At 37.8% G+C, this 12468-nt stretch overlaps 2 protein-coding genes across 6 annotated transcripts in view; both read left to right on the top strand.

Moving 5' to 3' along the window:
• DIAPH2 (diaphanous related formin 2) overlaps window positions 1–12468 on the top strand; it is a 947390-nt gene that overhangs the window by 201575 nt on the left and 733347 nt on the right. For all 5 annotated transcript variants that reach the window (XM_033201830.1, XM_033201829.1, XM_033201828.1 and 2 more), the window contains one exon: window positions 3103–3242. In XM_033201830.1, coding sequence (XP_033057721.1) covers window positions 3103–3242 — 140 coding nt within the window. The remainder of the gene's footprint in view (window positions 1–3102; window positions 3243–12468) is intronic.
• On the top strand, window positions 5116–7375 carry RPA4 (replication protein A4). Its single transcript, XM_033201831.1, has one exon. It carries the CDS (start codon window positions 5807–5809, stop codon window positions 6590–6592), a length of 786 nt encoding a protein of 261 aa, XP_033057722.1. The 5' UTR covers window positions 5116–5806; the 3' UTR covers window positions 6593–7375.

The raw sequence follows: 12468 nt of genomic DNA, 5'->3' as shown, positions 1-12468 counted from the left end.
CATCTGTTCTATAAAGTTGTATATTCTCTGTCATGCTCCAGTAGATTGTTTGCTTCTATTCTTTATAACCAGAGAGGATCCTAAATTATATAATTTAAGCTTGTTTCTAAGGCGGGTGGGAGGGAGCCACAAAGTGATGGGCTGGCTCACTTGTCCATAAGGAATACCTTGGCCATGACCATATGTTCCAATTAGACTAATCCTGTAGGGAATCAATTAGAAAAAGGGAACCAACATTTTCTGAGTAGATTGTTCTGTGTGCATGAGATGCCCAATATGAAATACCTCTGAGCTGTCTCAGCATGCAATACAGTGTCTCAGTTTACCTGTTCTATATTCAGCATCTTTGAATATATTATTACTAAAAGTCTCAGAACTATAATATTCTGAAGCAAAACTAAGCTTAGAATCTTCAACAAGTTGAAACTCATCACTCATCCACGCTTTTGTTTATTCTCCATCCACCCATCCATCCAGCCACCCACCCACCCACCCACCCATCCATCCATCCATCCATCCATCCATCCATCCAGGAAATATGTATTGAGTGCTTACTTAAACACTGTCTTAAGAGCTGAGGATACAGTGGTGAACAAGGCAGGCAAGAATCCTGTCTTATAAGATATAAGAGCTTATGTTTTAGTGCGGAAGACAGTAAACAACTGAATTACAAAAATAAATTTTCATAGAGGTAATACCATAAATGATATTTAAAATGGTGTTGCAATGATAATTAGAATGTAGGATGGGGAGAAGACTATGGGGTTGAGATTAAAATGATGAGAGGCAGCAATAGAGAGGTTGGGGTAAGGGTTTTCAAGGCAGAGAAAACTGCAAAATACAAAGGTCACTCAACAGGGTTAAATTCCATATACAATCCTCTAGGGGAGGATTAGTGGTGCCTTTTTATATATTAATTTAAAAATAACTTTGAGGATTATATGAAAGTGGTGTGTGACTACAGACTTGAAAACTTTAATTCCTTTTACTAGTAGTTTTCAGACTGGCATATGTAGTAAATATATCCCTTGTTACTGATGAACTTTGTATTGCTGTAGAAAGTGAGTTGGCCAAGCAAAAATAAAACTATAATTTTGAATTTGCAAAATTATGCTTTAAATATTTACTTGTTGTTATTCCTTGTGGAATAATAGATGCGTAAGGAAGTTACAGGAATATGGACATGATCTCTCAGTGATGGGTTTACTTACTGTGCCATGCAGGTGATGATGATTCATCCAGTATACTTTTTTATTTGGGGAGGAGACGGAGTCTTGCTTTGTGGCTCAGGCTGGAGTGCTGTGGCGGGATCTCAGCTCACTGCAACCTCCGCCTCCTGGGTTCAAGCTATTCTCGTGTCTTAGCCTCCCAAGTTGCTGGGATTACAGGCATGTGCCTCCACGCCTGGCTAATTTTTGTATTTTTAGTAGAGATGGAGTTTCACCACATTGGCCAGGCTGATTTCGAACCCCTGACCTCAAGTGTTCCACCCGCCTCAACCTCCCAAAGTGCTGGGATGCCAGGTGTGAGCCACTGTCTCTGGCCCATCCAATGTATTTTTAACATCTACCGTATCTCATAACGAAGCAAGAAATACCAAGTCAGTGGCCATTATACAAAATATAGGAGCTAAACGTATGAAATCATATTCCTTGTTCTGCAGTTATTATGGAGAAGTTCAATAATAACACACTTTTATTGAGGCTCACTAAATTCATGACCTGTGTTAGTTATGTGGCATAGATGGAGTTCCCAATGTAGAAGTGAGACAGACACAAATAATGACCTCTACCACAATATTTTAAGTGCTATAATAATGATAATATTGCCACAGCTCTAAGGGAATAGAGTTCCCCTATATGTTATAAGCCTTTATCAGACTTAAATTTAGCATTTAATGGGGTTTTTAAAATTCAGAAATTAAGAATGATTAACATTTTCTACATTGAGGAGGCATTCTCAATAAAAACCCAAATAGTGTGAAACCATGGGGAACTCATTTCTCATTATTAACATTGTTTTTTTTTTTAAATGTCGTATCCTCTAATGATAATACTTCTACCCAATGGGGAAAAATTCCATTCCTTATGATCTCCTTATAATATTATATTTCTTATGATAATATATCATATCCTTATGATGTTATTTTATGGTAAGTATCCTTAGATGTTTAGCAGAAACTGAGTGTAATTTGTATGAACCTGTAAAATGGGACTCAAGCTTGGAGTCTTAATTCAGGGATATACATTTACAGTATAGGAAAGGGGCAATTATGATTAGGTACGTCTAGAATGTGAAACTGTGAGGTATTAGTATAGTGAATGTGTTGACAATGTTTTCCTCCCAGCCTTTTCCCTGAACTAGTTATATAGTTATAGCAAGACGATGAAGTTAAGGAGCAGTGATGAGATGAGTTCTAGAAATAACTCCGTCTGTATTGAAAATTAAGTTAAAAACTAGTTACTATCAGATAAATGTATTTAATGACTTTTTAAGATTAATCTACAACCTGAGAGTAACAGAAAGGAATAATTGGGAACTGGTGAATGCTTTCAACTGATTTGACTAATTAACATGCTAATTGGAGATATGTTGTTTTACATTTTAATAACTGTTTTCACTTATTTTTTTAGAAAGGCTGATAACTCTGATATCTTTCAATAGATGTGGGTTATGTATAATGGTATATATTAAATTTTATTTGCTGGATTTTGTGGAATCGAATATCTTAACTAGGAAAATTAATAAGATGATTTTTGAATGCTTATCCTCTGGGTTAAGGAGGACTAGCTAATATTAATTTTAATGCCTGAATTGTAAATTTAAGCACCCCTGTCAATGACACTTTGTGTAATTCAAGTTCATATTCTATTCAGGTCATGAGCACCAGCACTGTAATTTTTTTTTTTTTTAATGAGGTCGAGGAAAATGTTGAGATATATACAACACAATTTTACCACATCAATTCTGTGATCAAGAATTTTTAAGCATGTAGCACTCTGCACACATTTTTATATAACAAAAGAAATATTCTGTGCATTATTTTACTTAAAAATTTTTTTAAAAACATTGTCTAAAATGGTATCTTTGTTTATTTTTTAGGGTGGGCTGAAAAACAGCAAACATGAATGCACCCTGTCTTCACAAGAATATGTTCATGAGTTACGATCAGGTATATCAGATGAGAAACTTCTTAATTGCCTAGAATCCCTCAGGGTTTCTTTAACCAGCAATCCAGTCAGGTAAGTGGTAATTATCATTTTGGTATGATTCATACAATTTGTAGTGTCTGTAATTGTTTGGGAATATAATAAGTTTTGTTATTTAAACCTCAAGATTTTCTGACTAAAAGTCTGATGTTAATAAAACAGCAGCATCTGATTGTGAAGTTGTAAACTTTTAAAAATATATTTAGTTGGATCTCCAGTATAATGTACAATTTTAGGAATACAAATATTAACATAGAGCCAGAAGTTAAATGTCCACACTTACATGGAAATCTATTTGTGGGCTCAGATAATTATTATATATTTATTTATAAAACAAATTAAGCATATTTGCTCCATGATTTTATTCTTTTTTGTGTGTGTGCGAGACAGAGTCTCGCTCTGTTGCTCAGGCTGGAGTGCAGTGGCACGATCTCGGCTCACTGCAACCTTCACTTCCCAGGTTCAAGCAATTCTTCTACCTCAGTCTCCTGAGTAGCTGGGACTACAGGCGCGCACCACCATGCCCGGCTGATTTTTGTATGTTTAGTAGGGAAGGGGTTTCACCATAGTGGCCAGGCTGGTCTTGAACTCCTGATCTCGTGATCCACTTGCCTCGGTCTCCCAAAGTGCTGGGATTACAGGCGTGAGCCACCGTGCCTGGTCAATTTTATTCTTTTAAAACTTGAAAGGTATATATAACTTCATGTTCTTCTATAAGTTTTAGATATACTCTTCACATATTTCTGTAATTTTGAGATAGCAAAAAGTGAATTATTTTAACCAGTAAAAGAAATGAGAGCATTAATAAACTCCTCAAAACTCTACTAATTTAAGCTATTAACTAACTACAAAGGATTGTTAGGAGGTTACTTGCCAATGGTGGATTCCAGTAACTGTGGTTCCTTTATTAAGCCTTTAAATCAATAACACCCAAAATAAAATGTTTTATAAAGAAAAACAAAATTTCAATAAAAGATCAAAACATTCTTGGCTGGGCATGGTGGCTCACACCTGTAATCCCTGCACTTCAGGAGGCTGAGGCAAGTGAATTGCTTGAGTCCAGGAGTTTGAGACCAGCCTGGCCAACATGGTGAAACGCCATCTCTACTAAAAATACAAAAAAGTCAGCTAGATGTGGTGGTGTGTGCCTGTGGTCCCAGGTATTCAGGAGGCTGAGGTGGGAGGATCACCTGAGCCCGGAGGTGGAGGTTGCAGTGAGCCCAGATCCCGCCACTGCACTCCAACCTGGGAGACAGAGCGAGACCCTGTCTCAAAAAAAAAAAAAAAAAAAAATCTGGGATCTATTTATATAACTGCTAGAAGTTCAGAATTTACTCCATTAAGAGTATATAAAAAACTTACTGTGATTTTATCCATGTTTTTCCTAATATATAATAGGCCTAAATCTTGTACTTTTCTGTCCTGCCCACAGAGCCTTGAAAATAATTTAGAGCTCAGTCATTCAGTTTGGATTTATGTATAAATTGAAATATATTAATTACTTATTTATAGTGCACTTGGCAAAAATACCTGGAAAATTACAATTTTAAAACCACAAAAAATGTTAAAAAGCCAGTGTTAAGATGTGACTTATCTTAGAGTATGATAATCATTGAAAGACGATTGTCTTGCCATTTCTTAAAAAATACTCCTAGGTTTTTTTTGTTTTTGTTTTTGTTTTTTTGAGATGGAGTTTCGCTCTTGTCACCCAGGCTGGAGTGCAGTGGCGCTGTCTCGGTTCACTGCAACCTCTGCCTCCTGGGTTCAAGTGATTCTCCTGCCTCAGCTTCCCCAGTAGCTGGGATTACAAGCGTGCACCACCTCGCCTGCCTAATTTTTGTATTTTTAGTAGAGACGGGGTTTCACCACGTTGACAGGCTGGTCTCGAACTTCTAACCTCAAGTACTCTACCTGCCTCGGCCTCCCAAAGTTCTGGGATTACAGGCGTGAGCCACTGCACCCGGCCCGATGCTCCTGGTTTTAACGGTTTGAATGAACAGGGGACGTGAGTTCTTGAGAACAGTAACCACGGTGGTGCGTTTTTCCCCCTGCACATAACGTACAGCACTCTACCGTTTTGCCAAGCACTTCGTGCTCCTAAAATTTCTGTTGCATTGTTGTTTGAATGAATGAATAAATGAGTCTTTTAAAAGTAATTGTAGAAGTTGTAGCATTAAGAAATGAAGAGGGGGACTAGTAAAAATGCATTTTTATAGAGATGTTGGGAAAGGCTTGCTTGAAATTACACGTGGGACTTTTTACTAGACAGGCGCTTTGACCAGCTAAGCAACAGGGCTCCCCTCGTGTGGGGCTTTTAGAATGTAGCAACCACTGACACACCGGGAAGGATTATGCCATCAGCTGAGAAGGTGGCCGACCCTGACTGGCTGGAAGCAGATGCATTCTAGTAGCTGATTGGTCCACAGGTAGCGTGGAGCTTGTCACGTCCTCAGGCTCCCAGCATTCAGTCGTAGCCTTTCGGACAGCTTGAAGCCTTCTGTGGAGAGCTCAAAGCCTTCTGTGGAGAACTCAAAGCTGTCCGTGGAGCCCCAGACAAGCCAAAGCCCACCTTCTCCTCGGTCTGAACTGTCTTGAAGATGAGTAACAGTGGGTTTGGGAGCTATGGCAGCATTTCTGCTGCTGATGGAGGGAGTGGAGGCAGTGACCAACTGTGCGAGAGAGATGCAGCTCCTGCTATTAAGACCCAAAGACCTAAGGTCCGAATTCAGGACGTTGTACCGTGTAATGTGAACCAGCTTCTCAGCTCTACTGTGTTTGACACTGTGTTCAAGGTTAGGGGAATTATAGTTTCCCAGGTCTCCATCGTAGGGGTAATCAGAGGGTCAGAGAAGGCTTCAAATCACATTTGTTACAAAATTGATGATATGACCGCGAAACCAATCGAGGCCCGACAGTGGTTTGGTAGAGAGAAAGTCAAGCAAGTGACTCCATTGTCAGTCGGAGCATATGTCAAAGTGTTTGGTATCCTCAAATGTCCCACGGGAACAAAGAGCCTTGAGGTATTGAAAATTCATGTCCTAGAGGACATGAACGAGTTCACTGTGCATATTCTGGAAACAGTCAATGCACACATGATGCTGGATAAAGCCCGTCGTGATACCACTGTAGAAAGTGTGCCTGTGTTTCCATCAGAAGTGGATGATGCTGGGGATAACGATGAGAGTCACCGCATTTTCATCCGGGACGAAGTGCTGCGTTTGATTCATGAGTGTCCTCAACAGGAAGGGAAGAGCATCCATGAGCTCCAGGCTCAGCTCTGCGACCTTAGTCTCAAGGCCATCAAGGAAGCGATTGAATATCTGACCGTCGAGGGACACATCTATCCCACTGTGGATCAGGAGCATTTTAAGTCTGCTGACTGAGGCAGGGAAAACATTCTTTCCTTTTCCAAAGATCCTTGCATCCAGCTGAGAGTAATTTTGACCTGTTGACTTTTTAGGAAGTAGGACTAAAAAAAAAAAAAATCTCAAGTGGCATTCTTTGTCAACTCGCTGCTTTTCTAACTGCTTTGAACTCTTCAGATTTTCTATATTTGAAGCTGAGAGAGAGAGATGGTGATGGATAAATTGACAACTCTGTAGGATTTACTAGCAAGCTAATGGAAACATGATGATTTAGGGGGAAGAAAAACAACAGAAAATGTAGAAATGTATTATTTAATTGTGTTGGAGCTTCTTTTCCCAAAAAAATACCAAAAAACGACAACAAAAAGTCTTGCTTGTTTTTATGTTAGAGTTATTTTCCATGTTTGGATTTAGCATATAATGATATTGTTATCTCTTGTTCAATATAGTATTTAGTACTTCATTAATTCAAATGAGCTGAAGATACTAATTTGTGAATTCTAATGCTCAGTTCAGACATTTATGTGTGATTTGCTCTCATTACTATGAATTTATGTTTTCTTAAAATAAGATTATACTATGTTTAAATAAATCATTTTTGCCAGATTATCTTTGAATTTTTTTTTAATGTGGTGAAGTTTAATGATTATTTCATACATGACGTGGTATTTGGATGAAATTACAATTTATTGTACTTGCATGGTAAATGGATGCCAGAGTTTCTATAAGTTTCATGTGCTGGTGTGTTATTTATTTTACTAAATGCTCTGTTTTATGTATAACAGGATAATTTTTAGGAGGTTAGGGAAGCAAGTCATAGGCATATGAAACTTGCTGAGTTTAACACAAATTTATTCAAATGTTTTATTAAAATAGTTTTACAAAATCTTAACTTTCCTGTGTGATTTTTTTTCTAAGTACATTTGAAAAAGCCTTTTTGTTTTATATCCTTAAGGATTAATAGTTTTAATTATCCAGAATTTTTTCTTTTCTATATATAATAGCAAGAACATATGCTATAGCCTAGTTCTAACAATACATTTTAGTGTAGATTATATAAATTATGTGAGACTTTTAAATAATTGACCATTAACGAAAGCCCTCAGTTACCTATACACTAAAGATCGTATCTTTCAAGGTGTTAAATATTTTACATTAGAGGAAAGAAAAAATATATACTTTTGAATGTGTATTATATTTTATATAATATATGTATATTCATATATAATATATATTAAGATAGAAGAGAAGAACATTGTTTGTCTAATTGAATCATGAAAACTGAAAAACAAACAAACAAACAACAAACTCTTAAATGGAGCATTGCCAGTAATCCGTACTTTGAGGAAAACTTTCAGAAAATGGCCTCTGTCAGTGGCCATTAGAAAAACTTACCACCAATTCTTGCTTAAGCTTTGTGATGCATATTTTTCTTCCCCTTGAAAGTAAAGAAATCATAAATGACACTCTTGAAAAACACAAATGAATAACATACTATAAACCTGTTACTTAAATTATTAGTCATTTTGAAAATTCTGGTCTTCATAAACCTAAAATATTCGGAACTACTTTTTGCTGAAAAAGGTTACCTGTCCTAGGGAAAATCATATTGGGGGAGAGGCAACAAGGGGTATATATAATACTTAGAATTGTGGAGCTGAAAGAAATAGTCTAGCAGATACAGTATTCTTTTGTGATATCACTTACCCAAATTCAGAAACCATGACATTAAAATCTGATATTTATGAGTATAATTATAGGTCACTCCCATAATTGCTTGAGCTGATTCAGCTGGCCAGTGGATGGGTAGCCACTTTTTTTTCCTACTCTAGGAGCATGCCTCCAGAAGGAGGGGGAAAAAGACTCTTTTTTTTTTTTGTTTTGTTTGGGAGGCCAAACTGCTTTTGTCCTTGCAAACTGATACATTGAGATATGTACACCTGAATTTTAGGCAGAAGACCAGCCTCTCCCCCATCCTCTGAGGGGCAGTGTCCTCTCTCTGTGTTCCTTGGGGTTGTTTTAGGCTTTTAAAATTACTCCTCCCAACCCTTATTCTTCTGAATGGAATCATGTGTTTTAGTGGATTCTGCTGCAGGTAAGAGATAGCAGTGGAAAATAGTAAATAGGTCTAGATATAATGTCAGTGGAAATAAAAGCATTTTTAGGCAGAAAACAATCACTGGATTGTTTTATACAAGCATATTTAGTGCATGTTAAAGGGTACAGATTTTTAAAGTTCATTTTCAACACCCACATGGCATGCATACTTTTTCAATTTTGTTTAGATTGGGAATGACTTGGCTAATATCCCCTTTCTCCAAGGTCCTGCCCTGATTGTTAGCCACACCTTTTGAGGATAAGATACAAATCCTGGGGACATACTATTGACTATTTTGGGCAGGGACATTTAAGCCTGAGGAACCTGAAAAACATAATTGATGATTATAATCCACCCGAGATTTTTTCCTATGGCTCACAGGCTTATGAAATGTATGTATTTGTATTGAGGTTGATTCTGAATTAACTATGAATAAATATATTTGAAAGTGTTTTCAAGGCCAATATAATAATCTTACTACGGTCATAATTATTAGTGATCATTTTGTTACTTTTACCTACTAAATTTAGTAACTTTTGGAGTAGAGGCTGAAAAGCATAAATTCTTATATTTTTTCAATTTCTGTTTACTTTTGATAACAGCAATTTAAAAAAGGTAACTAGCAAGAATTATATTTGTTCATGAAACCTTTAGTGAGTTCCTACTATATGCATTTAGGTGTTAACTTTAATTTTGATGAGTTTAAATTTAATTGATTTCTGAAATGCTGATTAAAGATAGTAATAGTTAACATTTTAACATTTATTTAATATTTATTATCTCCCAAGTACTGTTCTAAGAGTGGGAATTGTGTGTATGTGTTGTGTGTGTGTGTGTGTATATGTGTGTGTATGTGTATGTATGATTCCTGTGATGCCTAGATTTACATTTTCAGCTCAGACTTCTTCTTCTTTTTTTTTGAGACGGAGTTTTGCTCTTATTGCCCAGGCTGGAGTGCAGTGGCACAATCTCAGCTCACTGCAAACTCTGCCTCCCAGGTTCAAGCGATTCTCCTGCCTCAGCCTCCAGAGTAGCTGGGACTACAGGCGCCTGCCACCATGCCCGGCTAATTTTTGTATTTTTAGTAGGACGAGGTTTTGCCATGTTGGCCAGGCTGGTCTCAAACTCCTGACCTCATGATCCGCCTGCCTCAGCCTCCCAGAGTGCTGGGATTACAGGTGTGAGCCACCCACCCGGCCAGACCTCTCTCTTGAAATTGAGACTCCATTTCCAAATGTCTTATTGGATGATGTATAGGCATTTTTAATACATTAAAAAATAATGAAAAACTATGTGTGTGTGATATGTTTTATATATATATGTGTGTGTGTGTGTATATGTATATATATGGCATTTACTACCCCTGTGCAATGTTCTAAGACCTTTAAATATACATATACAATCAGGATAACATTATTAGTTTTGTTCCTATTTTGTAGACAAACTTGAGGCTCAGAGAGGTTAAGTAATTTGCTCCATATTAAAGTTGCATGACCAGCAAGTGTCAGTGTTAAGATTTAAGCCCAGGCTTTGTATCTCTAGAGCCTAGGCCCTTAACAGCTAGTTTGTACAGCGTCACAATAAGGAAAGTCTATTAAAATAGTATTATTTCACTGTTGTTAGTATTTTTTTTCTTTTTTTTTTTTTTTTGAGATGGAGTCTCGCTCTGTCGCCCAGGCTGGAGTGCAGTGGCCGGATCTCAGCTCACTGCAAGCTCCGCCTCCCGGGTTCGCGCCATTCTCCTGCCTCAGCCTCCGAGTAGCTGGGACTACAGGCGCCCGCCACCTCGCCCGGCTAGTTTTTTGTATTTTTTAGTAGAGACGGGGTTTCACCGTATTAGCCAGGATGGTCTCGATCTCCTGACCTCGTGATCTGCCCGTCTTGGCCTCCCAAAGTGCTGGGATTACAGGCGTGAGCCACCGCGCCCGGCTGTTGTTAGTATTCTTTCACTGTCGTCACATACTAAATATTTTGACTTTCTTTCCTTAAAATTTGTCTCATTTAAATGAAAAAAAGTGTGAAAACTTTCAGCAAATATATAGAAGATAATATAAAAACACCTTTGTACTCACCTATCAGCTTAAGAGACAAAACGTTATTTTTTGCTGTTGTAGAGATCTTAGTTGAATAACTTGGATGTTTTTTTATGATACTGTAATACCATTTGGGCCTATATTTTCATTGATTTAAAAGATCATCTGAAATTCTACATTTCCTCTAAATCTGTGCTTGTAGTTTTTGCAATATAATATCTTAAGAATATATATCAGTGTATTGAGAAGCTTATTTTTTTTCTGATCACATAGCTGTGTGTAAATTGGAACTTCTTTGCCCTATCCATTGTGGATGATACTTCTAGTAATTCTAACACCATCTCTATGATATTTATTCCAATTTGCCATCATATGATAAATTACAAAAGCAATTTTTTAACATTAAGAGTTAATTTCCTCCTGGGTGTGGTGGCTCACGCCTGTAATCCCAGCACTTTGGGAGGCCGAGGCAGGCGAATCACGAGGTCAGGAGATCGAGACCATCCTGGCTAAAACAGTGAAACCCCATCTCTACTAAAAGTACAAAAAATTAGCTGGGTGTGGTAGCTCGTGCCTGTAGTCCCAGCTACTCGGGAGGCTGAGGCAGGAGAATGGCGTGAACCCAAGAGGCAGAGCTTGCAGTGAGCCGAGATTGTGCCACTGCGCTCCAGCCTGGGCAACAGTGCAACACTCCGTTTCAAAAAAAAAAAAAAAAGTTAATTTCCTTTGTAATACCTTAAATTGGTGGAGTTCAATAAATAGCACTCAATATTTTATGTGGTTTGTTTTTATATATCACATGGATAATCCCACAAAGGAATAACAAAACTAAATTCCCCTTGTCCATATGGGGCTTATACATATGGAGCTTACATTCTAGTACAGGAATTCAGACAGTTTTTTTAAAGGTGTATATCAAATGTCAGGTTGTGATATGAACTGAGGAGGAGATGTTGCTATTTTATATTAGATGATCAGTGAAAGCCTCCCTGACTTCAATGACATTTGCACAGAGGTCTAAAGGAAGTGTGGCAGTGAGCTATGTTCACCGGAGAAGTAATGTTGTTAGAAACAGAAAACAGCAACAGCAAATACCAAAGATGGGAGCATGCTTGGCATGTTCTAGGAATGTCAAGGAGGCTAGCATGCTGGAAGCAGATAATGTAGAGCCTTATTGACCATTCAAAGGACTTTGGCTTTTACTTTGAGTGAGCTGGGACACTGTTAGAGAACTTTGAGGAATGGAATGGCATGAGATGACCTACATTTTTAAAGGATAGCCCTGGGTGGAAGCAGGGAGAACATGTACATTACTCAGGCAGAAGATGCCACTGACTGCAGAGGTTTCTGGTTGGCGAAGTGACACCCCAGGATCCTGTGACAATATGATAAATCATTCTAGTTCTTGATCGCTCCTCTGTGGTGACCTTGGTCCAGTCAATGGACCTCTTTGGTCCTCAGTTTCTTCATATGTAAATGGGATTGGAGCCTTGCAGCTCTAAGCCTCTATGTTCTGTATTCTCTTTTGCTTAGTTTTAATCCTCTTACCTTTGCTATTGGAACTAGATTAGTGTTTAGGTATTGTTTTGAAGAGTGAGAAGAATGTTCCTCTATAAGGCTAGAGGATTTCCTAATGTTCCATTATTTTTTGTATTTATAAATGTGTTTGAAATGGGGAAAGGATTCCCTATTTAATAAATGGTGCTGGGAAAATTGGCTAGCCACAAGTAGAAAGCTGAAACTGGATCCTTTCCTTACCCCTT

The sequence above is a fragment of the Trachypithecus francoisi genome, unplaced genomic scaffold (assembly GCF_009764315.1).
Source record: "Trachypithecus francoisi isolate TF-2019V2 unplaced genomic scaffold, Tfra_2.0 Lachesis_group6, whole genome shotgun sequence".
Lineage (NCBI taxonomy): Eukaryota > Metazoa > Chordata > Mammalia > Primates > Cercopithecidae > Trachypithecus > Trachypithecus francoisi.
This window is presented reverse-complemented; position numbering and strand designations above follow the sequence as displayed.

What these genes read in the sequence shown, in the direction of transcription:
- RPA4 (XM_033201831.1), top strand. Translation starts at nt 5,807, where the DNA reads ATGAGTAACAGTGGGTTTGGGAGCTATGGCAGCATTTCTGCTGCTGAT.